We start from the raw sequence: 26,698 nt of genomic DNA, 5'->3' as shown, positions 1-26,698 counted from the left end.
ATCTTTATTTATTTATTTTTATTTATTTAGAGAGAGAGAGGGAGAGAGAGGCAGAGACACAGGCAGAGGGAGAAGCAGGGTCCATGCAGGGAGCCCGATGCGGGACTCGATCCCGGGTCCCCAGGATCACACCCCAGGCCGAAGGTGGTGCTAAACCACTGCGCCACTGGGGCTGCCCCAGCTCTGCCTATTTTGAGATGAAGGCTAGGGATGAATTACTCTCCCAGGATGATAGTCTTCTCAGTATACACTTCTGTGGAAGTCCCCTGCTGGTAATTTTTACATGGATAAGAAATCCCCTCTCATCCCTTACGGACATTTGACAACTAGCCCCCGTGTTATCAGTGTGGTGGTCCTTTTGGCCATTGTTGGTAATATTGAAATCCTGGTGCTCATTATCAATAGGAAGAAGGGGAAGATTGGAATCAAGGACTGGGGAGTTAACTATATAGTCCAACATAGGTCTATGTGGGGATGGGTAAGAGGATAGGATTCAGGACCACATCAGGGTAAAACTTGTTTCTTGGCCTAAAGCAGGTACTTCCTCTACTGCTATTTTTTGTTCTCTCTTGTCCCCTCCATCTGAACAGTTGTGGTCCCTGGGCCATCTCTCTTTCTGGCTTTATGTCCCATCCTCTTTTGAAGAATTCTTCTAATATTCCTTTTTCCTCTTGGTCCAGAGAAAATAAATCCTGGTCCAGAGAGAAGTAAAGGCAGACACCAGAAGTTTTCATTGAATGGTATCTTTGATTATGTTTAAAAGGTTAAGATCATATCCCAGGATTGTTTAAAAGTGATGGAATACCTTTTGAAGGCTTAAATGAAATTAGGTGAGAAACTGTTTTTCTTTTTTGAGTTTAGGTTACTTTATTTGCTATATCTCATTACAGAGGAAAGATTAGCAGCTTAACCCTGAATTATCTGCTAAGTCATGTGGTCTTCTTGATGAGCAGAAAATTTGGACTTACATAATAGCCATATTACACTCTGTTATACCACCACCAGATATATTTATCGCTTAAAGGGGATCTTATTTTAGTGGCCTAAACACTTTTTTTGGGGGGTGGGGAGCAGACTGTCTAGAAACTGTCAGTGTTTATTCTTTAGCTCACCGTTATTATAGCTGATATTAGTAATATTATATAAAAATGTACATATTTGGTCTTTGGTAATTTGGGGGAATTTCTTAATATAATGAATTCAATAAAATATGAAGAAGACATAAGGAAAAAGTTTGAATTTGTATAGATTATGCCTCCCAAAACCACAAACAGCTTGTTTTTTGGATCCTAGAGGAGGATGTATGTAAGAGGCAAAGGAAATAAATAGAACTTCACAAATACTAATTGGATGAATGAAATCATTACATCAGTCAAGGTATTATCAAACCAAGGCACATACCTTAGAATCATAGCATCTTAATTTGATCTTCAGAAACCTTCAGATTTTATAGCCTAGGATTTTCATAGAAATGATTATATATTTTTATACAGTAATCATTGTTAGTCCCTTTTAGAGATTTGGCTGAATTACCTTTAAACTCCTTCATCGTTTAAGTACCATGGTCACGTCTTATCATGTGCGTATTTTAAATTGAGATTGGAACTGGTCCAGGATATTTCACAGTCAGCTTAGTGCCTTAAAACTTTTAGGTTATTTGAGAAGAGTAAGGAAGTTCTAAACATAAACTTCATTTCTCCTAGTTTCTTTGTGTTTGATTATGTAGTATTTGAATTACTAAGTTTTTTTTTAAGCACTCTAGTCCTCCACTTTCTTAGAATGAAAAGTAGTAATATATAGAATATACAGAATGTTTTAGGACAGAAGATATAAATTGTGTATTTCATAGGTATTTGAAAATCTTCAAATGATAGGTTAATATTTACTTAAAAGTGGTTTTGGGGTTTTTATTTTTTTTAATGGTTTTTACATAATTACAGTGTCTCTCTGAAATTAACTGTGGATCTTTTAACTTGTTCTCAAAAATTTTAGCAGCTACATAGGGTAGCTCTAAAAATTAAATTACAAATACTGGTGGCTTATCATGATAGACTTTAACTTCTCATTCTCTAACCATTCTATACCAGAATTAGTGGTACTCATCTTTTCTTCATGTGATGATTCAGGGATCACTCTCCTTCCATTTTCTGGTTCTTTTTTCCTTTAGAGCTTCAATGTAGTTTCCATTTGGATGTTAGAATAGAAGAGAGCATAGAACAGTACCTACTTCTTAGAAGCTTTTGGCCCCTCTGTTTACATTCCATTAATGAGAACTTAGTGCATACTAAAATGATCTGGGTAATGTAGTTGGTGACTGGGTACCTGCTTTTCTATTTTAGTACACACTGTGGAAAGGAGAACACAAATTTGTATGCCACAGTTACTTTTAGATGATTAGAGTAGAGGTATTATTACATATTTTTGTTTTTAATTTCTTTAGAAGACAGTACATTATAAAAGAGGCTGTTTAGTGTTAGGATAAGAGCATTAACTGCCTATAAATTATTTAGAACTAAAGTCCTAAAGGAAGCTAGGAACTCTAATTAGGAATTTTTACAACCTCTATTGAGTCATATCCAAAGTTACCTACGATTACGCACATGTTTAGCTTTGGGAAAAAATTCATTGCTATATTGTTCTAGTACTTGCTGATATCAAGCTGTGGCTTTGAGTGTTTCAGATATTATTAATTTTCTTCATGATATCCCCTAATCTTCCAAAGGCATCATCCAGTTATATCATCTTTTATACAGATGTTCAAGGACTGATCAAGTAAGTAAAGATATGACTGTTACTATCTGTGTATACATATATTTGATTATATATCAGTATAATAGTTTATTTTATGAAGTCATTTTTAGTTAAAATGGCCTTTATGTACATACATAGTTGTATATATTTGTCTTATTGGTTATAACTATTTAAATACATATAAAATAGGTTAGTTTTTTGTACTGGCTTTATTACTAAAGAGGGAACCTAACTTATATTAATGCTTCTGGCTGAAATACGTTACTTATACTTTCAGTAATTTAAATACAGAAAACATGCTTAAATAAAGGTATTGAGGTATCAATGAGATTTCTTCCTTTTTTTCACCTCAGTAAATTTGGATTGAGTGCACTTGTACAATTTCTTACTCTGAAGGCTAACTTTAATCATATATAAAGTAGAACCCCTTCTCCTGCACCAAAAATATTTAAAATTTCTTTTCAAACTGCTGAAGAAAATTATATATATCTGTTAATATAGTTCCTTATTTTGATAAACTTTTGTCCTAAGACTTTGAGATAGAAAGATGGAGGAGATAGATCTCTTCCCTTCTGGTGAGGACCTTTGATCTAGTATAGGATTTGTTAACCTGGAGTCAGTGCTAGAATTTTTGGCAGGCATGAACATAAATGAGAAGAATAGTAAAAGATTTGGAATTGATTTTTAAAGAAATAAGAGGAAGCCAATCTAGGATATTTAAAAGAATTGTTAATGACATTTAAGATTAAATTTGTAGCAGTATCACATTATTTAACTGTTTGATATTCCTCCTGGAGCTCTGTAACCAAATATTAGAAATATGAATTTCCTGTTCAGTATAAAGAACAAAAACATAGGTTGTGATTGGTGTGAGGGACTTCCTTTTTAGTTGTTATAGTCTTTTGAGGGTTTTGAATTAGTTGAAACAAAGACTGATCTGACATAGATAATCTTAGAAAATATCTTGTAGATATTGTGCTGTTGGCAGCATCATTAGGATAGGATATGACTGTCTCTTAACTGGGTGCAGAAAAGGACTCAGCTGAATCTACTTCAAGAAGGATAAAAACCCCATATCCCCTCTTAAAACTCCAACCTTTACCCATCACTCAGAGATACTTACCTTGTTATATTCTTTGCTGGCTTCTTGTAAACTCTGTCATCGTGTGATATTAAACTTGATTATAAAAAAATAAAAAAAAACTTGATTATGCTTAGGTTTTTTCTTTTCATGTGTTGTAAGTAGATCTGACAAATATTAAACTATATTTTTACTAAAAATATATTTTACTCTCTATATATGTATATTTCAAACGTTTTATTTATTTAGAGAAAGAGAGAGAGAGTCTGAGTAGGAGGAGATGTAGAGGGAGAAGGCGAGAGAAAATCCCAAGCAGACTTTGCGCGGATCTCAGAGCTTGACATGGGGCTCCATATCTCGATCTGAGATCATGACCTGAGCCAGACAGAATCAAGAGTTGGATGCTTAATTTACTAAGTCACCCAGCTGCCCCTATTTTATTCCATATTTTAACAAGGAGGAATATGGTTAATAGGACTGAACAAGGTTATTGTGCATGATCTGATAGGAACTCATTTACCTATTATATCCATAGCCTAACTTTATTTCTTACGAATATATTAATATTTTGTAATTTAGGTATCTTGATTTCAGACGACACATAAAAGAGAACTCAATGCTTTGAAAGAGTTTTTGCCAACTTTATGACAATTCTGCAGCAACCGCAAGATAAGCATATTTACACTGTAGTTGTCAAAATACTGTGTCATCATATCCACTCATATTTCCTTTTTAAAAAATTTTTAATTTAAATTTCCTTAACATATTTATTATTAGCTTCAGAGGTAGTATTCGGTGATTCATCAGTTATATATGACAGCCAGTGCTCATTACTTTAAATGCCCTCCTTAGCCCATCACTCAGTTACCCTATCTCCCCAACCATCTCCCCTCCAGCAACCCTCATTTTGTTTCTTGTAGTTAAGAATCTCTTATGGTTTGCCTCTCTCTGTTGTCCTCTTGTTTTTCCTTTCTTTCACCTATGTTCACGTGTTTTGTTTCTTAAATTCCATATATGAGTGAAATCATACAGTATTTGTCTTTCTCTGACTTCTTTCACTTAGCATAATACCCTCTAGCTCCACCCACCTTGTTACAAATGGCAAGATTTCATTGTTATTGATGCCAGAGTAATACTCCATTGTGTGTGTGTGTGTGAAACATCTTCTTTATCCATTTATCTGTTGGTGGACATCTGGGCTCTTTCTATATTTTAACTATTGTGGACATTACTCTTATAAACATTGGGGTGCATGTGCTCTTCATTTTTTTTTTTAATTTTTTTTTATTTTTTATTTATTTATGATAGTCACAGAGAGAGAGAGGGGCAGAGACACAGGCAGAGGGAGAAGCGGGCTCCATGCACCGGGAGCCCGATGTGGGATTCGATCCCGGGTCTCCAGGATCGCGCCCTGGGCCAAAGGCAAGGCGCCAAACCGCTGCGCCACCCAGGGATCCCCTGCATGTGCTCTTCAAATCATCGTTTTTATCCTTTGGATAAATATCTAGTAGTGCAGTTGCTGGGTTTTCAAGTGGCTCTATTTTTAACTTTTTGAGCAACCTCCGTACTGTTTTCCAAAATGGCTACACCAGTTTGCTTTCCCACCAACAGTATAAGAGGGTTTCCCTTTCTCCACACTCTCATCAACATCTGTTGTTTCCTGAGTTAATTTTAGCCATTCTGACTGGTGTGAGCTAGTATCTTTATAGTCCTTGTTTTGAATTCTAGTTCTGACGTCTTACTTATATCTGTAATTGTTAAATCCCTGGCAGTGAGTACTGGCTCCTGTTCTTTCTTTTTTAGTGATCGCTTTTGCATTGTCATTACGTGCAGAAAGGAACAGATGAAGGAGAGGGAAAATAAAACAATAGAAACCACAAAAACAAAAAATATCTACACTAATCAGAAGATAATAGAAACAAAAAGAAAAAAAAATCAAACTATAAGTAGAACAGAACACAACTATTAACTATATCCTTGTTTATTTTGGTCTGTTAGAAGAAGGAAGTAGAATACAAAATAACTAAGAAATTAAAACTTTTATATATAGAAAACATAAAATTGAAATAAACGAAAAGAAACCAAATATTAAGAAAATAAATATATAACATAAACATAAAATTAAAAATCAAAATACTCTAAGAATTGATAGGAAAATAGTTGAAAAGTAAAAAATAAATAAATAAGTAAATGATAAATAAATTAGACTAAAGATTAATAAGAGAAAAACCATAGATACCGTTTTCCTCAAGAGCTGAAATTTTGTAATTCTCTGTGACCTCTAAACTTTGTATTAGCTCAATGTTCTTGCTGTTCTTCTGTTGGAGGGGCCTGTTGCATGATTTTCCACGTGTCCCTGCCTGGGAGGAATTGCACCCCCCTTGCCAGGGAGCTGAGGTCAATGTAAGTGGCTCAGGATCTCACTGTGTCATGCTGTTTTGCTCCCTGAGGGTTTTCGCACCCATTTGTGGGGGGCTAACAAAAATGGCAAAGCCTCCCATTTCTAGCAGGGGTGCTGAAATTTCACATCCCCCACTCTTCAGTGAGCCCTCACAGAAAAGCAATCAGTCTTTTCTCCCTTCTATCCCTCTGACCTGGGTGTTCACCTAGCCTGTTACTCAGCATTTTTATCTCAGGCACAGAACCCATTTTGAGTCTCCAAACTATATCTACTCCTGCAATGCAGATCTGTGCTGTTCCTCCCAGGGGAGGAAGGGGGGATCTCCAAACACCTTTGCATTTTGCTCCACCTCCTTCTGGAGAATAGGTGCCTGTCCATGCAGTGGTTTGTGGTTTATGGTTTATGGCAGTACCAAGCAGAAAGGAGGTGCCTATACTCGCTGTTTGCAGGCAGTGTCTTTGCTTTGATGTTTGGGAACTCTGCCACCCTTGGGCACCTTGAGAATCCTGAATCCACATGGGATTCCACCTCACTTTGCCCCCCAAGCACTTTTCAGGAGGACTTCTAAAAGTTCGATTTTGAATTCCGTTGCTTATTACACTTTCCAGGAGTTGGCTTACGTAGACTCTCCCCCCTTATCCTGTGGTTTAATTTCCACTATTTCACCTCAGATTCACATCTCTGCACCTTGTACCTTGCAAAATGTGATTGCTTTTCTATTTGTAGAATTGCAGCAATTCATTTTTTTCTCAGATCTCTGGTTAATTTCACAGGCACTCAGAATGACTTGATAACTATTTAGCTGAATTCTAGAGACCAACTATTTAGCTGCAGTTAGGGTCTGGGTCTCCTAGTTCTTAGCTATCTTAATTCCTCCTCTGAAAATATCTATTTTGAAATGCTAACAAATTGGACAACTTAGAGGAAATGGAGACATTCCTAGAAATATAAAACATTGAAAACCAAATCTGGAAGAAATAAGATAATGTTAACAGACTGTTTGCTAGCAATAAAATTAAAATAAGTAATTAAAAAATAAATAAATTCCCACTGATGACAACAGGTCCACGACCAGATGTTTTCTCAGGCAAATTCTACCAAACACTTAAAGAAGAGGTAATGACTATACTTAAAATCTATTCCAAAAAATTTTTGAGGAAGGAAAGCTTCCAAATTAATTGTATCGTGCTAGCATTACCCTGATTCACAAAGCAGATAAAGATATTACCCCAAAAGGGAAAACTAAATCCCAGTATCTCTGATGGACATAGATGCAAAAATCTTCAAAAAATATTAACAAGCCGAATCTGTCAATACATTAAAAAATTCATTCACCATGGTCAAGTAGAATTTATTCCTGGAAAAAAAAAAAAAGAATTTATTCCTGGAATACATAGTAGCTCAGTATTTACCAAGCAAAGAGTGTGATACATTACGTTAATAAGAGAAAATGTTAAAACCGTACAATCTCCAGAAAAAGCATTTGAGAAAGTACACCTAGTCATGATAAAAACCGAAGAGAAACAGATTTAGAGGGAACATATCTCAACATAATAAAGCCCATATATGAATAACCCACATGCAATATCATACTCAATGGTGAAAACTGATGCCCTTGCCTCAAAGATAAGAAACGGGACAACTTTTTTCTACATAATAATGGAAATCCTGGCCAGAGTAGTCAGTCAACAAAAAGAAATTAAAGGCGTCCATATTGATAAAGAAGTAAAACTTTCAGTATTTGCCGATAACATGGTCCTATATATATACATAATCCTAAAGACCACTCAAAACTACCAGAACTGACAAAAAAATTCAATAAATCCTAGGATTAAAAATTAGTATACAGAAACCTGTTGCATAAATATACACTAATAATGAAGTAGCAGAAAGAGAAATTAAGAAAACAGTCCCCATCCCATTTACAGTTGCACCAAAAAGAATGAAATACTTAGAAATAAACTTTACCAGGAGATGACCTATATTCGGGAAACTAATACTGATGAAAGAAATTGAAGGTAACAAACACATGGAAAAATAAGTCTATGCTCATGGATTGGAGGAACTAATATTTTTAAAATGTCAATATTATGCAAAACCATCTACAGATTTAATGCTGTTCCTATCAAAATGCCAACAACATTTTTCACAGAACTGGAACAAATAATCCTAAAATTTGTATAGAACCACAGTTCTACACAGAAGACCCAGTGTTGCTAAAGCAATATTGAAAAAGAAGAACAAAGCCAGAGATACCAATCTCAGATTTAAATATATACTATAAAGCTGACACAAAAATAGATGCAGAGATAATTGAAACAGAATAGAGTCTAGAAATGAGCCCATGCTTATATGGTCATCTATGACAAATGAGGCAAGAATGTACAATGTGGCAAAAAAAATTCTTTCCAACAGATGATTTTAGAAAAAGTGGATGGCTACGTGCAAAAGAATGAAAATAGACCACTTTTTTACATCATACACATAAACTCAAAAAGAATTAAAGACCTGAAATCATAAAATTTGCAGACAAAGAAACAGGAAGTAATTTCTTTGACCTTAGCTACAAAAATACTTACTAGATATGTCTACTCTGTCAATGGAAACAAAAGTAAAACTAAACTATTGGGACTACACTGTAATAAAAGTGCTTGCACAGCAAAAGAAACAAAAATACAAAAGGGAATCTACTGAATGAGAGAAGATACTTGGAAATGATATGTCTTAACTAGGGGTCAATATCCAAAATACATTAAGAATTTATTAAGCTACACTGTAAAGGAGCAAAAAATCCAATTAAAATTAAAAATGGGTAGAGGACCTGAATAGACATTTTTCAAAAAAAACAAAAAAAACTATACAGACAACCAAAAGACACATGAAAAGATGCTCAAATCACTATCAGGGCAATGGGAATAAAAATCACGGTGAGATATTCTTTTTTACCTATCAAAATGTCTAAAATAAAAAAAATAAGTGATGGAAAGATTGTAGAGAAAAGGAACCCTTATGCACTGTTGGTAGGAAATAATTGGTATAGCACTATGGAAAACAGTATGGAGATTCCTTAAATTAAAAATAGAACTATCATATGATTCAGTAATTCCATTTCTGTGTATTTGCCCAAAGAAAATGCAAACACTACTTTGAAGAGATATGTATACCCTTATGTTTATTACAACTTTATTTACAATAGCCAAGATATGAAAGCAATCTTAGTGTCCAGTGATAGATGAATGAATAAAGAAAATGTGCTACACACACAGACATGCACACACATTGCTCAGCCATAAAGAAGAGTTAAATCTTGCCATTTGCAACAACATGGACAGACGTAGGGTATAATGCTATGTAAAACACAAAGAAAAACAAATATGATTTCAGTCATGTAGTATTTATGAAAAAACCAAGTGAACAAAGAATAGTGAAGAAATAGAAAAGACTTAAAAACAGAACAAACTGGTCGTTGTCAGAGGGGGTTTGGGTTGTATCAGAGGTGTGAAGTACGTATAGGAGATTAAGTGTATACTTAGTTTTGATAAGCACTGAGAAATGTATAGAACATTTGAGTCATTGTATTTTACATCTTGAAACTAATATAACACTATGTTAATTATACTTGAATTAAAAATTAAAGAAAATATTCATTTACCAAAGCCCTGGTAACAGTAAGACTTCTCATTTTATAATAGTATTTGTCATTTTGAAAGACAAAAATGGTGGCATTTTGAATGTTTCTTTGATTAGAAGTTTTCTTTGATTTGAAGTAACTCAGGTTACATTTTTTTCTGAAATATTTATTGTCCAGTTACATTTCCTTTAAAAGTATAAAAAAATTCATTCATTTATATAATACAGAAACAATAAAAATTTTAGGGATTGTTTTTGGTATTGCTGAAGTGATTGGAAAGTACAAATTAATTAGCCAAGAAAATTCCCAAAATGAAAAGTAATGAGAGGCTCCAATAGTAGACTATCTCGTAAAGCTGCAGATAATATTAATGTAAATCATTTATTCAACAACTGGCAGATGGATCAGTTGACCAAAAAAAGACCTAAGTATATATGGTAATTGTTAAAAATTATGTTCTGTCCTTTCTCTTCATAATTAACAGTTGATTAACAATTTGGAAAAAGATCTGTTGCATCATACAATATACCAAAGTCTAGATGTAGCAAAGAATTAAATAATAAAAAAAAAGAAAAGAATTAAATAATAAAAAATAATATAATAAAATAATTAGAAAGCATATAGATGGAATATTGTTGGATTTGAGAATTATAAAAGCATATTTAAATATTTTCCTTATTTCAATACCATTAATATTTCACCCTTTTACCATTATAAAATATTTCCTGTTTAGTGCTTCTGAACTTCAATGTTAATTTGATGTTAATATTGCCATTTTAGCATTTCATCTTTCAATCTACGTCTTTATTTTTATAATTTAAATTTTATTTTTATATAAGCAATACACGCACATGATTTTTTTTAAAAAAATCAAATGGTATAGTGACCAAAATAGCAGTCCCCTATTTTTTTTCCCATCTCCCGTCTTGCTTCTTAGAGTAGTTTCATTTCAGTTTTTTTTCTGTTATTTACTCTACATAATTTTTTGACAGGATTATGGTAATAGAACGGGATGACCAGGAAGTAGCAGATACATTTAAAGGCTTAGTAAGATAAATGTGAAATAGAGATTGGGAGATAACCCTCTAAAAACTTTAGGAGCCAGTGGTTATATTACTAAAGTATCTGGCCATTCTGTTTTCTGGGACATGTCATCAAAATAGTGAAATAAGAGAGTACCTGGGTCGCTCAGTGGTTGAGTGTCTGCCTTTGGCTCAGATCATGATCCCAGGGTCCTGGGATTAAGTCTCCATACAGGGAGCCTGCTTCTCCCTCTGCCTATGTCTCTGCCCCTCTCTTTGTCTCTTTCTCATGAATAAATGAATAAAATCTTTTTAAAAAGATAGTGAAGTAAGATGATGTTTTGTGTATCGTAAAGATGGTGAAGGTGTCTGAGGATTGTTGTGATGGACAGACATAAGTGTGGCCCCTCAGAAATTGTTCATGGTATTCATGTTCTTGACTCTTTCCTTGTGTGAGACCTGTGGCTTACTTCTAACCATCAGTTATAGCCACCATGATTGGGGGGGGGGGGGGTGCAATTCTGTGATTACATTATTTTATGTAAGATGTTATTTTATTAACACATTTGCTCTAGGGACTTTTCCTTGTTGGTTTAACAAAGTAAGTGATGTTGGGGAACCCAATGTGGCAAGGAACTGTTCATATCTTCTTGGCCTGGAGAGTTCTTTCCAGCCACTTCCAACAGAAGGTCCGGGACCTCAGTTTTACAACCAGTCACAAGGAAATAAATTCTTCCAACAATGTAAGTGAGCTTGGAAGGTGGAATCTTTCACATTTGAGTCTCCAAATAAGAATATAGAGCAGTAAACACATTGATTGCAGTCATGTGAGACCCTAAACAGATTTAGGTGAGGTGTGTCTAGATTCCTGACTCCAGGGATCCCTGGGTGGCTCAGCGGTTTAGCGCCTGCCTTCGGCCCAGGGCATGATCCTGGGGTCCTGGGATCGAGTCCCACATTGGGCTTCCTGCATATGGAGTCTGCTTCTCCTTCTGCCTGTGCCTCTGCCTCTCTTTCTCTCTGTGTGTCTCATGAATAAATAAAAAAAATCTTAAAAAAAAAAAAGATTCCTGACTCACAGAAATTGTGAGAGAATAGATGGCCAAGACAGCTATATTATGGCAGAGAGCAGGAGCAACAGTGGGAAGGTATCCTTCTTCTATTCTAGGCAATAATGTCTTACTTTAAGAGATGATTTTTAATTGGAGAAAAAGGCATTAGCTTGGTCAGTAGTTGCATATTAAGTGCTAGGCATTGCAATTAAGTTGCAAGTCACCATCTGATTAAGTTTGTGATAATCCATAGTTCTCTAGGATCGATCTGACTGTTATGTATACCAAAAAGCAGACTCCATGTAGGGAGCCTGATGTGGGACTCGATCCCAGGACTCCAGGATCGTGCCCTGAGCTGAAGGCAGAGGCTCAACCACTGAGTTACCCAGGTGTCCCTTCTTCAAGGGACCTACCTTGTTTCCATATCATTTGATGTTCTTTGAGTCTGTAAACTAACTCAGGATTGGCAGCAAGTGAAGGCTATAACTCTCCAATGTGTTGGTTGATCTGTTAGATTTCTGGCTACCAGATCCAGAATTTTTCTGTTGCATAAATCAAATAATGTTATGGTAGGCTTTGTCCTCTATTGTTCCTAGGAGTACTCTATTGCCAAAGATCTTTCTATAGGGCAAGACCTTCTGATTACCGGTAGATCCCTGCTGCCTTTAACAGATAATGTTCCCACCTTATCTTTCATGATTAAATATGGCCACTTGAGTCGTGTTACTTTGGATGCCATCATGTCCATTGGAACCTCGGAGGTTTTCTTAATGGCCACATACCTTATACTGGGCTTACATAGGAGACTAACCACAGACCTTCATAAGGATGTAGATTCTCCCTTTACCAGTGTGGTTCTCATTGCCTTCTGGTCCCTCTTATGCAACACAGTTGAGGAGTAGGGATATGAAGTTCTTACCTGATAAATCCAGTCCCATATTCCTAAATCCCTAAATCATTAGTATTCTTTACTCCATCCATATCAATGCCAGGGAAGCTCTGTTTTCTTAACCTTTAAATGCAACTCTTAGCTCACCAACCAGATAAGAAATTATAGTAATTTCTAGCTATATGAACTGACACGTTAAATCTGGATTCTCCAGTAAGTATGCTTATATCCATTAGTTTGCCCTGAGGTAGAATTCTATTTCGTCCTCCTTAGTTAGATGCTTTTAGAATCCACTCCCACATGTGTCCCTCAGGTTTCTGTTGGGTATGAAAGCTCTTCACTGTTGGGACATTGTGAGTACTTGTCTCCCTGTCAAATGTTGAGATTTGACCATAGTTATGAATCTAGTGGTAATAGAGCAGGTTGTGGGTCCTAAAAATGAGCATTCCTTTTCAGGGTATCTGCCCATGTAAGATTATCAGAGATTTTTCAAGACAGGGAAGGCTAGTATTCTCAGATACTGGAAAGCAAGCTACTTTCACTCATATTGGAGGCTCCCAATTATGAGTGGGATTTTCGGGAGGGGGGAATATGGACAGGGTCAAAATTGTTGAGTTCCATGTAGGATAAACCAGGTATCTCTGTTCCTAGCTTCAGAATCCCATTCTTTTCCTGTTCCACGTCCTAATTTTCAAATGAAATACTTGATGAGACTGAATTAAACTGTTGTTGTAACTCAGCAGCCTACACAATTGAATTTTTGCCTTGATTGTCAGCAGTATCATTCCCATACCTACAAGAAAGAAGGTAATTCTTCTTGGGGAATGTTGGACGTTATCTGGTTCTCTCATTGTGACTTGAGCTGAGAAATTGTGGACTGAGCTTGTCGTTTTCTAAGTGCTCAAGTATATACAAAAGGATTTGTACTATACTACTGTCCTTACAGTTATCATTACTGCCGTAATGGCAAATAGAGTAGCCACTTACGCTTTCAAAGAATGTGCTTGATTTAATGCTTCATCATAGTGTGCCACATAGTGCTTGATTGGTTTCTGAAATATTTCCATGTAATAGATTACTAGTATCCCTTTTCTTTGGTGAGGAGCTCTGCCCTGTGCTTAATCCCAAGAGCATGACCAAACCATTCCCCAAATCTAATCTTTACTGGTTTATCTTCTGGAACCACTCCTGGGACCAATTTTGAACCAATGGATTTGATCCAGAGTCAGAAACCACACAGTTATTTGATTTGGTAAAATCACATATAATTACTAAATTATGATAAAGGAATAACTATAAAGATGTAAAGATAACACTAAAGAGACTCTCTAGTTGAAAGAGGTTTCTCAAGGGATGGGAGACTTGAATGTGGGGATTCTCTTCCCCAGGCTTGGGTTTGGACCTTGTTGGAGAAAGTGAATTTGCAGCCTGTTGAATGGCAGAGAGGTTCACTGGATTGTCTTAGCCAGAGCTGGTTCACATTTGCTAGGCAGCAGGAAACAAATTCTGAGATCTAGTTCTGTTGCCAGTGGTAGACAGAGGAAGATGAGGCACTGCTGCCAGATGCGAATTGGAGCATGCCAGTGTCTGTGTTAGGAGGGTTGCATCAAGAGGGTAATCACCAGTCCCAGGCTGTAGCACAAGAATGCCAAAGAACTGCACACTCTTCCTCTCCCTCTCCCTCTGCTTCTTTTCCTGCTCTCTTTCAAATAAATAAATCTTAAAAAAAAAAAAAAAGAAAGAAATACACACTCTTAGCATGAGGATGAGATAAACTACTACTGATTGTGCAGCAAGAGCGAAAAACACAAAAATCTAACATATCCAAACTAGGAAGAGAAGTCCCCTTTCCTCTTTGAGTGTCCTTCCAGAGCTCTGTGCTAATAAAGCTTAACTTAGTGTTTACTGTGAAGGAGGGGTACTTGTAAAGTCTAGTCCATTATTATAGAGCAGATACTGGTAGGGTACTTTTGGTGCTGAGGTACAATAAATTGGTAATTGATGTACAGAGGTTTTCCTCAAATGTCTGGTGATGGCAACTATATGCTTATCTTAAGAGAGAGACATTGAATGCAGATGAGTGATTTGTATGTGGAAGTAGAGTTTGTATATGTTGGGTTTAATTATTGGTCCTGATATTTATAAGATTTTCTCTTTTTCCTTGGAATTCATGAATTTTATCTAGTTATAGTTATATATATCATTTCCCATTAATTCTGGCAGGAAGAAAGTAAGTCATGTTTATATTCAGATTTAAGTCTTTTATTGATCAGGTAGATTTTCCTCTTAGAATGATCAGCTTCATTGTGTTTTTTCCTTCTTGTTCCTTGTTAAACACTTATATATGTTAGATCTCCTATATACACATCTGCCAAGTATTATACCCCTTTCCTTATGAATTCATTTTTATATTTTTCTTTTATATTGAGGTTTATTTCCCCCACTGAACTTCTAGGACGTTAAATTCATTTTCCATAGTGATTATTCTTTCATAGAACCGATGAATGGGTAGCCCCAGTGGCACAGCGGTTTAGCGCTGCCTGCAGCTCGGGGTGTGATCCTGGAGACCCTGGATCGAGTCTCACGTCGGGCTCCCTGCATGGAGCCTCCCTCCGCCTGTGTCTCTGCCTCTCTCTCTCTTGTCTCTATGAATAAATAAATAAAAATCTTAAAAAAAAAAAAAAAGAACCAATGAGTATAGGAGTCAGCTCAACTTATCCTAGTGGTCTCCCTGCAGTTCCTCTGAGGCCAAGAATTTATGGTGGGTCTTCCTTGGACCACATGCCTCAGGGCTTATACCTACCCTAAAGAAGATTAAGTAATCTCTGAAGGGTCCAGTTTTTGAAGGAAGAAATAGCAGTCTTTCCAGGGTTGGTTGGTTGTTTTTGGTCTGGTATCTACTCATCTCATGCTTAGCTCAGAAAAGTACTTAATTTTCTATTTCTTTTCTCTACCAACCCCTACAAGAATCCATAGCCTTGCTTGCATCCTGCAGGCTTTGCTGCCTTGCCTGCCCTAGCAGTTGTTTTGTCCTGAATGAAAGTGTGATGGCTAGTATATAAAAAATTCATATTCAGGTCATCATTTGCCAGAATCCCTCAGATGAGAGCTTCTGCAAGATAAATATCACATATTATGAACTGGAGAGAAATATTATAAAAGCTTGAAGTTAAGAGAAGTGATATTTAAAGTGTCGTTTTAATTTTTCTGTACCATTTTATTTAGGCATCACCATTACAGTACTCAGGCTTATATACTTGCTGGTAGTCTTTCAGTTTCAAAAGCAGATGATAAAAAACTAGTACCAAGTGAAAGTATTAAATATGCTGTGTATGGGACATTGTGTTTGTCTGAAAAAGCATTGAAGTGATACTGTAATCTGTGATTCCATTCCTAACTATGGAATAAAATCTATCCTGTTACTTGAAGGTCACTTCATTTGTCTGAGATTAAAAACAAATTTCTCTGAATTTATGCAGTAATGCAGTTGAGTAAAAGGGCAGTCATGGGTTCACATTGGCCAGAAACTGCAGTTAGTCACTATAGTAGGAATAAGAGTAACAATGAAAGAAATAGCATTACATGTGTAAGATTAGTTTTTTCCCACAAGTATTAACTTAAAAAAAGTCAACAACAGGGGAAAAAACCATCTTTGGAGAGCTCTGAAAACCAAGAACAATTTACCTTATACCTGAGGGTAAAATAACAGTGTAGTCTCATGGAGTAATAAAGAACTCTCAGTCTACCTGTGGAGTATTTACATTTACAGAAAACATGTATATGATATTGCTATAAGCTACACTGAAAAAAATAATCTAAATATTAATTATTAAATAGTCATTCTCAGTTTGAAAGAGGAAAGGCACTTGATTTAAGATTTCTAGTTAGGGGGGGATTCCTGGGTGGCTCAGCAGTTTAGCGCCTGCCTTTGGCCCAGGGCACGATCCTGGAGTCCCGGGGTCGAGTCCCACGTCAGGCTCCCTGCATGGAGCCTGCTTCTCCCTCTGCCTATGTCTCTGCCTCTCTCTCTCTCTCTCTCTCTGTCTGTCTATCACGAATAAATAAATAAAATATTAAAAAAAACTGGTATGTAGCCTGTGTACTATTTAAAAAAAAAAGATTTCTAGTTAGGGTCATTAGTTTACAATGTAGCATGTTATCTTTGCCATCTGCTTGTCTTCCTCTGAAGCAAATGAATCTCCTCTTAAGTAACACTATAGAATACTGATTCTCTGTGTCCTTGTCTGCTTAACCAAGGTCTTATCAAATGGCCTGCTGAAAGAAGCATATTTATCTACTACAGTTTGAATAATAAGCACTCATGTACTGTGTAGAGATGTGGATTGAATTGATTGAGCTTTCTTTTAGGTTTAGCTTATAACATGCTTAGAAGATTTAAAACTCATTTTTAACTGTAACATTGACTGTTCTGTGCCACATATTTGTATTTTCTCTTTGAACTTTGACCTTTTATTGTTTTACTTTAGTTTTTCCCAATTTTTAAAATGTTATTTTTCTAACTACCTCAAATTTTTATTATACTCTCCTTTATTATAGTATGTAAAATCGTTATAGCAAATGCAATGATTTTCTTTACTCTAAACTGTGATTCAAATGCTACATATGGTTTTCTTGTTGAGAACTTATGGCTAAGTTCTTAGAGATTTTCTTTGTAGGTAAGGCATGATGTAAATGGTTTGGAATGAATTGGGGGCAAACCTATCAGTGTCACAGTTTGAATTTTTTCACACCTTTTTCCTTTTATATTACTATAAATGTATATGTAAAATATTATTTTAAATGTAGAATCATATTATGCATATTCCTTTTGTTACTTAGTCATAAAAAACCTTTTATCAGTGCTAAAATAGATATAGCTCATTTGTATTAATAGTTGTATTTCATTTAACTGTATATATCATAATTAAGCAAAACATTCATTTGCAGTCATTTAGATTACTTAACCTTTTTGCTCCAGTAAACAGTACTATAATATCATGCAGGTGAGTATTTTTTCTATGAAGGAAGAAACCTATATATAAATAGTTGTAGCCAGAGGGACAGCTTTTGGCAGACATGACTGGCCACCTAAGAAAATTTATTTTTCCCTTCTCATAGTAGAGAAAGTCCAAGGAGGGTACTGGCAAATGGAGACTCCATGTTTCTACTTCCCTTGCATTGAGATGTTGCTAGTTAACAAGTTCATGCCAATGAAGTATGTTACCCAAAGTGATATGTATGATTCCCAAGCTTGGACTGTAAAAATCTATGCTTTTCTGTGTGTTCCTCTTCCATCAGCTGGATATTGATTTTTCAGGGTCAACCTTAGAAGCTTCTTATAGAGGATCATAGAGCTTCCGTCAACTTAGGTCCCACAATGATTGTGTGACTATAACTTGTAATTTAGATATTGAGAAGCTGTGACATTGTCTTTGACAGACTGTAGGTATGTTATCGTAAGTGTTCTTTGTGGGAGTGCCTGACTGGCTTAGTTAATACAGCATGCAGATCTTGATCTTGGGGTTATAAATTTGAGCCCCACATTGGGTGTAGAGATTAAAGAAACAAGAAGTGTTTTTACTGTTAATCTTGCAATTATACTGCACTTATCTTTCCCTACTACTTAAATAAGGACCGCTCATATTGAAATGTAATATGAGTTTCTTAAGGTGAAAGTTTAAATCATTGAATTAGACCTTTCTTTTGTAAGTATTTAAAGCTATATACCACTCTCTAAACACTGTTTTAGCTATATACTACACATTTTGATAATGTGTTTTCTTCATGATGTGTTCTTCATGATGAATTTATCACCTTATTAGTATAAAATGTTTTTTTATATTTGATACTCCTTCTCTTGATTTCTACTTTTGTCTGATACAAACCTAGTCATAAACAATTTTATTACAGTTGAAGTTTGCAAGTAACATTTTTTCATTCTTCTAGTACAACCTATCTGTTCTCTTGTATTTAAATGTGTGTCTCTTGTAGAAATCATGGAATTGGGTCTTTTTTCCAGTCTGAATGGTCATTCAGGAGGAATGTTTAGTCCATTTATTTGGCTTTGTTTAGTTCCCTTAGTCTGAAAAATTTTTGTTTTGCTTTTATTTGAAAGAGTTTTTTTGTAGATTAAAAATTCTGCATTTTTCTTTCCCCCCACTTTTATTGAGATATAGTTGACATACTACCTTCTGTAAGTTTAAAGTGTGTAACTTTAATTTGATATATTTATATATTGTTGAGTTTTGCTAATATTTTCTTGAGCAATTTGCATCTGTGTTTATCAAGGATATTAGTCTGTAATTTTCTTTTCTTTTGGCATTTTGGTCTTGTTTTGGCATCAGGGTAATGCTTGCCTCATAAAGTGAATTTGGTAAAGTTCCCTCCTCTTCAGTTAGAAAGGATTTGTATGTATTCTTTGAATGTTTGAATGTAGAATTCATCAGTGAAGCTGACTGTAATGTCGTTTGTTAGGAGGCTTTTGGTAACTTATTTAGTCCCATTACTGGTAAGTGGTCTATTTAGGTTTTCCATTAGGTAATGATTGAGTCTTGGGAGGTTTTATTTTCTAAGAAATTATCCATTTCTTCTAAATTGTCCAGTTTGTATATAATTATTTATAGTAGTATCTTATGATTCTTTCTATTTTTGTGATATCAGTTTTAACATATTTTATTTCTGATTTTGAGTCATCTTCTACATGAGTCTAATTTTGTCATCCTGTTTATCTTTTCAAAGAAGCACCTTTTAGTTTCATTGACCTTTTCTATTATCCCTTTAGTTTCTATTTCACTTACTTGTACTCTCATCTTTGTTATTTTCTTTCTTCTACCTTTGGGCTGTAATTGTTCTTTTTTTTCCCCCCTAGTTTCTTTAGGTATAAAGTTGGTTGTTTAAGTTTTATATTGCTTCTTCATGTAAGCATTTATCACTGTGAGCTTCTGTCTTAGAACTGTTTTTGCTTCATCCCATAAATTTTGGTATATTAAATTTCCATTTTCCTGTGTCTCAAGGGAAGAAGAAAAGGAATAGAGAAGAACTAAAAAGATAGCTAGAAAATAATTAACAAAATGGCATTAAGTACATACTTATCATTAATTAGTTTAAATATAAATGGACTAAATTTGCAAATCAGAAGACATGAGGTGGCTAAATGGATAAAAAAAAGAAGAGCCATCTACATGAGAGACTCACCCTAGATGTAAGGACTCATATGGCCTGAAAGGGTGGCAAAAGGTATCCCATGCGAATGGAAACTGGAGGAAACCTATACGTATCCCATCCAAATTGGATTTTAAAAACAAGGATTGTAAAAAAATAAAAATAAAAAAAAACAAGTATTGTGTTACGAGACAAGAAATCGTGTTACAGAATAATAAAGGGGCCAATCCAATAAGAAGATACAGCATTTGTAAATATTTATGCACCCAACATAGTAGAAGCTAAATATGTAAAGAAAATAATGGCAGACTTTAATACCCTACTTACATCATGCAGAGATCATTTATACAGAGTCAATAAGGAAACCTCAAATGACAGGTTAGACCAAATGGTCCTAACAGATATTTGCAGTACATTCCATCTAAAAGAACAGAATACACATTCTTCTCAAGTTCACATGGAACTGTGTTCCAATATAGATCTTTTGTTAGGCTGGAAAACAAGTCTTAATGAGGGTCAGAGTCACAGCAAACATATTTATTTTACCGCCACAATAGTATGAAACTAGAAATTAATTACACGAAGAAAACTGAAAAATCCATAAATCTGGAGATTAAACAACATGCTATTTAACAATCAAAAGACATCAAAAGAGAAATAGAAAAATAACTTGATCCATCATTTTTTAAAATAAGCTTCCTACATTTTCTTCTTCTCATTTCTCTTTGGGACTTCAATGATGTGTATGTTATTTCTTTTGTTGGTATGCCATAATTCCCATAAGCTTTCTTCATTTCTTTTCACTCTTCTTTTTCCTCCTGTATTTAGATAATTTCATTTGATCTGAATACTAGTTTACTGATTCTCCTTTCAGCTTATTCAAATTCATTGTTGAAACTCTTATTTAATTCTTCATTATAGTCATTGTATTGTTCAGCTCCAAAACTTCTGTTGTTCTTTCTTATGTTTTCTTTCTCTGTTGGACTTCTCATTTTGTTACTTTTTTCTGAGGTATTTTTTTCTGATATCTTTGTTTATCTGTGTTCTCTTATAGCTCTCTTGAGTAGCTGTATAATTTTTTTTTAATATGGAATGCTTAATGAGTTTGCATGTCATCCTTGCATAAGGGCCATGCTAATCTTCTCTGTATAATTTCAGTTATAATATATTTGCTGCAGAAGCAAGCACAAAAAACTATTTTGAATTTTATGTCCAGCAGTTCCTGGATCTGCATTTCTTTGGGCCAGTTACTGAAGGTGAACTGTATTCCTTTTGTGGAGACATAGTTCCTTGATTCTTCATAATCCTGAAGTTGTGTTTTCATCTCAGTGCATGAAGAATTAGTTACCTCTCCCAGACTCATAGACTGACTTCTATAAGAGAAACCTTTCACCTGTGTGTGAGGGCACACGTTTAATTATGCAGTGACCCTTGGTCTGCTGGTGTAAGGTGAGAAATGTGGCTTGTGGTGACACTGGGTCCAGGAAGGTGTGGTACCTTTTTGGCTCAGGCCACCAGTTTCCACTGTATTTACAACTGGGTGGTCTTTAGTGAGGACTGTGGAAGATCTGCACTGGCTAAAAGGGCTGTTTTGGTCCTTAGAAATACCTCCAAGTTTGGTAGCTAGGGACCAAGGAAGACATTGGTGGTGGGCAGAATCAGTGGTGTGCACACACTCAACTGTGATTGGAGCTTGAGTGGGGGTGGGGGTCGGGGGTCGGTATGTAATCACACAGCCTGGAGGAGCTAGGTATGGGTAGGCAAAGTGGTACCAGACAGTGACAGAAGGTGGGGCATGATCTGGGCCTACCAGCAGCTGCAGGATTTCTTGACTTCTGGTCCACTTAACAGTGGCTGCATATTTCCTTAGCCTTGTTGCATGCATGCATGCTGCATTGGAGGCCAGTGATAAGTGTTAGGCCAGTGGTGCATAGTTAGAGAGGGCCTACTTCTGTGTGGGCAACAGTGTTCATTGATGAGGGAGTGGTGTTAGGCTGGTGTCTCATACTCACCTAGCTGTAGAATCTCAAGTTGGCTGCTTATGCAGCTCCTTGCCTCCCTCCTGTGGGAGTGTAAAAGGGACTGGTGTCTTATGCATATGTAGCTAGAGATCCTGCACAGCTGTGGGGCAGATCAGGTTGGTGGTAGGGCAGGGTTTCTGGGAGAGACTCAGGCAGCTGGTTTCAGCTAACAAAAATACCTATGGGGAGAAAGCTGGCAAGATCTGCAGGAGTCCACAGTGGCTGTGCTAACCTTTGGCTTTGTCAGTGGTAAAATATGCAGAATTTGTCTATAGAGCAGATCTCTGTGAACCACGATTGCTCTTGGTGCTTGTTTGCTATTAATAGCTTCTCTTTTACTGTTGTTCTAGCTGGCTCAGTACATCTATGGGCTACTGATCTAGATGGGGTGAAACCAAAACTGGACCTCTGCACAGTGCCCTGCAAGGCTGGGGGAGCCAGTTGCTCACCACACTCTTACTTTCCTAGCAAGAAAAACTCTTTTTAACTAGGGAGTTCCTTCAGAGCACCGTGAAATGTGTTAGTTTGGAGGATGGGATTATGCAGGCAAAGTAAAGTTGCCTTCCTTCTCTTGTGTGATGATTTTCACTTACTGTTAAAACATGCTAAGTGGACTGTAGAGGTCTCCTGAATCTGTTGTTTGTCCAGTTGTTGATCTTTGTGGGTCCAGGAAGGTGATCTTTGTGGGACCACAGGGAACTGATGGTAGGGTTTTTTTTCTTTCAGTACTTTAAATATGTCTTTCCAATATCCGTTGGCTTTCATTGTTTTGATGAGACGTGTGCCATATTTCTTATCCTTTGGCCCCTTGTATGTACCTTATGGCTACGTAAAAATATTTTTTCTAGTGAAGATTTCCCACAATTTAATTTTTTTTTTTTTAAAGATCTTCTTTATTTATTCATAAGAGACACAGAAAGAGAGAGAGAAGCAGAGGCACAGGCAGAGGGAGAAGCAGGCTCCATGCAGGGAGCCCGACGTGGGACTCGATCCCGGGTCTCCAGGATCACGCTCTGGGCTGAAGGTGGCGCTAAACCACTGAGCCACCCAGGCTGCCCCCCACAATTTAATTTTGATGTGTTTTATGTAGTTTTATCCTGCCCCCTAGGGCAAGGTCTTATATATTATGAAATACTATTTAATCCACCCAACTATGCCCATACTTGGCAATGCCTCTAACAAGCACCAGTGTCTGCCAATTTAAGAAGGATTTATCTCTCTGGAGTTTAGTTCTTTAGATTCTTTTGCTTTTACCCCTGTCTGATAACTTTTAAAAGGTATAACTTTGTTTCCTTTCAGATGAATAACCAATTATACCAGAATCATTTATTAAATTAACTACTGCTTTTCCTCAGAAATTGAAGTAACTCCTTTGTCACAGCTTAAGTTTTATATATACCTGGATTTATTTCTGTGCTCTATTTTCTTATATTACTTTTATAATCCTGCATTATTTTCAATCTATATTGTTTTCAATATCTTTGTGTTGAATTTTAATATTTATAATGCAAATCTGTGTTCACTCGTATTATTCAGAATGTTTTTGGGTTCCTCACACATAACTAGTGGGATAATAAAAATTGATATTGTCACTTTGGGAGTTAAAATTTGTTCACCATCTTCAGAGTGTTTTCACAGTGCTGGGCCCCATGTAGAAGTGGAGAAATGGCTTCCTCTTTAGTTTTGTGTCATGCTTCCTTACCTTGGCCAAAAAGCATGAAAACTTTTCTGCTTGGGCCATGAGTATTAAAATTACTTGACCTGCTTTATCCACCATTCTTAGTCAACATGTTCTTGACACATTATTCAGCAGAGCTGAACCTTGAACAAATAGCATGGCATGCTTTCTTTTTCTTTTTACCCTCTTCTACAGCCATAATATTCTAATTTTCTGTTTACTTTTAAAGTAAAACCTTCCAGACACTAATGTGATGAGGCGGAGAAACAGTGTTATATACATCAGAATTAAAAAAAATAATAATAAAAGTCCTTTCTTTTTCATGGAAAAAGGGAATAAGATTGCTCTTCAGTAGGTCATTAAAGAAGACATATGTTCAACCAGAATGGTTAAATTAATAGGACTGATAATATATAGTATTGGTAAGGAAATGGAACACCCAATATCATAATACTACTTATGGGGTATAATTTAATACATCTGTTTTGGAAAATTTTTTGACTTTGTCTACTACCCATCTACACGCATGTGTTCCGGGTGTTAATAAGTTTGTTACTGGGTATATATACAACAGAAAAAAGTTTATGTCCATCAAAATATTTATACAGTCATGTTAATAGCCATTTTATTCATAATAGCCTTAAAATGAAAATAATAGTCATATATTTAAATAGTAAAGTGACAAATAAATTGTGATATGTTAATACAATTAGAGGCTACACAGTAATGCAAAGAAAGGAAGTACTGATACACAAAACAACTGGTTCAATTTTGATTAAAAGAAGTCAAACATAAAAGATGATGCTATTTATATGAGTTTCAAAAATTGTCCTGTGTTAAGGGATAATAGTAAACCATTTTAGCTGGGGATGGTTATTGACTGGAAGGGAGCATCAAGGAGCTGTTTCAGTTTTAGAAAGAAAGGTCTTGTATTTTCATCTTGGTTATGATTACACAGGTGTATGTATTTGTAAAATTTTATCAAGGTGTAACTTAAATTTCATACATCTTGCTGTATAGAATTGTTTTTCCACATAAAAGTAAAAATTATCTTAAAAGTGTTTAAAATGATCTTTATGCATTTTCTCTGATAACCTACCCTACTCGAGGAAACCTCAAACAAAATTGCCTTCAAGTGTGCTATTTGGAATCACAGTAAAATTGCCTAATAATTTGGAAAGACTTTATTGATAGAGCACTAAGGCTTTTTTTTTTTTTTTTAACTCATTATGTGAAACTTATTTAGGTGATTTTCTGCATCCTGTGAGTTTTTATAATTTTTCCACATTAACACTTATACCTTTCTTGAACTTATTCTTAGATAATTATAGTTATGAACAGGCTTCTCCTCCATTTATGTTTCTTTTTTTTTTCATTTATGTTTCTTATATATTACCAATATCTAAAAGTTATTTTGTACATTTATCTTTTGTCACTTGTCAAATTTTTTCTATCATGAATCTTTTGAGTCACTTTAGTAGAGACTGTTAGGTGTTTTTTTTCAACTGTTGGAAAGGGAGAATTTTCCTTATTAAGACTTTACTCATTTTTACTCTTAACTAGAAACTTAAAACCTGTGTCAGATAGTTAGGGATACATCCTTGCCTTGGTCCTGTTTGGTTTGAACTGTCTTGAACATTTCAACAACAACAAAATATATATATATATATATATATTTTTTTTTTTTTTTTTTTAACAAATATACCTTTGTCTTTACCTTACTTATATACATTTTATCTGTTCAGTTTTTCTAGAAGTTGTAAGTTTGGCTGCACAATTTTATTGGATACCATTTTGAGATCTAGTAATATGATCATTTAATTTCTTTCCTTCATTCATAAATTGAATTTTTAAATTTCCTAGTATTGATTCATTTATGTATTCCTGACAAAAATGAATTTGGTTATACATGGTGTGTACTCTTTTTATGCATTACTAATAGAAGAGATTTTTTGATACTTAATTTCTATCTATATTTAAATGTAGTTTAGCTTTTGGGTTATTTTCACAATGTGGTTTGAATATTCATTGTTTAATTATTGGACTAGTCAGATTTGTATTTTGGTCTAAACAAATTTTGAAACTTAGTAATTCATCTTCTAATTACCTTTAAAAATAAAGGAACCTTTAGTTTTATTTGGCTATAGAGAAATAATTTCTTTAAGTAGACACACAGATAAAATCGCAAACTTTAAAAATATTTATTTACTGTATTTTCAGTTTTCTTGAAGTTTTCATTTTTATATATATATTTTTTCTACAGTCCGTGGTGGATGACTGGATTGAATCATATAAACAAGACAGGGACATCGCACTTCTGGATTTAATCAACTTTTTTATCCAGTGTTCAGGATGTCGAGGTACATAATATTGGGATAAATAATGTGCTTTGATTCTGTCAGTGTCAAATTTATTTCACCTTTCTTTAGTTGTATATAAACTATGAACTATGTGCTAATCTTTTTCTGATAAAGAAAATTATTATTTAAGGATACTTCATCTTTCTGTTCACTTTTGCTATGAAATAACAGATTTCTGAAATTTCATGAAATTTTGAAGGAAATCTAAAATTCAATTAATGAATTTGTGAATTGACATTTTAGATCATAAGCTTTTCCTGATATTATTAGTAGCTATGCTCCATATTAAGAATTTGCTAGTTGCTAACATTATTTTGTATCATTGTCAATATTTTGGTCCTCATTGTATAGATGAAGTACTTGAAGCTTCAGTAATTTGTTTTAGGTAACATAAGTACCAGAATCAGATTTCTTAAGTTTATCATCCATTGGAAATCCATAGGCAATTTTTAAAAATAAAATGCAGGGGCACCTGGCTGGCTCAGTGGTTGACTATCTGCCTTTGGCTCAGGTCATGATCCTGGGGTCCTGGGATCGAGTCCCACATGCAGGAGCCTGCTTATCCCTCATGTTTCTGCTTCCCTCTCTATCTGTGTCTTATGAGTAAATAAATAAAATCTTAAAAAAAAAACTTAAAAATTAAAATGTAAT

The 26,698-nt window shown here is 35.1% G+C and overlaps 1 protein-coding gene and 1 non-coding gene across 4 annotated transcripts in view; one reads left to right on the top strand and one right to left on the bottom strand.

Annotated features, from left to right (window-relative positions):
* The window catches only part of STAG1 (STAG1 cohesin complex component), a 401,472-nt gene that overhangs the window by 159,195 nt on the left and 215,579 nt on the right, over positions 1-26,698 (top strand). For all 3 annotated transcript variants that reach the window (XM_026015434.2, XM_072726920.1, XM_072726921.1), the window contains one exon: positions 25,951-26,047. In XM_026015434.2, the coding sequence (XP_025871219.1) occupies positions 25,951-26,047 (97 nt within the window). The remainder of the gene's footprint in view (positions 1-25,950; positions 26,048-26,698) is intronic.
* LOC112932582 (U6 spliceosomal RNA) lies at positions 21,070-21,172 on the bottom strand. Its single transcript, XR_003237499.1, has one exon. It is a non-coding gene; the product is annotated as a U6 spliceosomal RNA (small nuclear RNA).

This window comes from Vulpes vulpes, chromosome 11 (assembly GCF_048418805.1).
Source record: "Vulpes vulpes isolate BD-2025 chromosome 11, VulVul3, whole genome shotgun sequence".
In the NCBI taxonomy this organism is placed as follows: Eukaryota; Metazoa; Chordata; class Mammalia; order Carnivora; family Canidae; genus Vulpes; species Vulpes vulpes.
The sequence above is the reverse complement of the archived record's forward strand: the minus strand, read 5'-3'. Positions and strand labels throughout refer to the sequence as shown.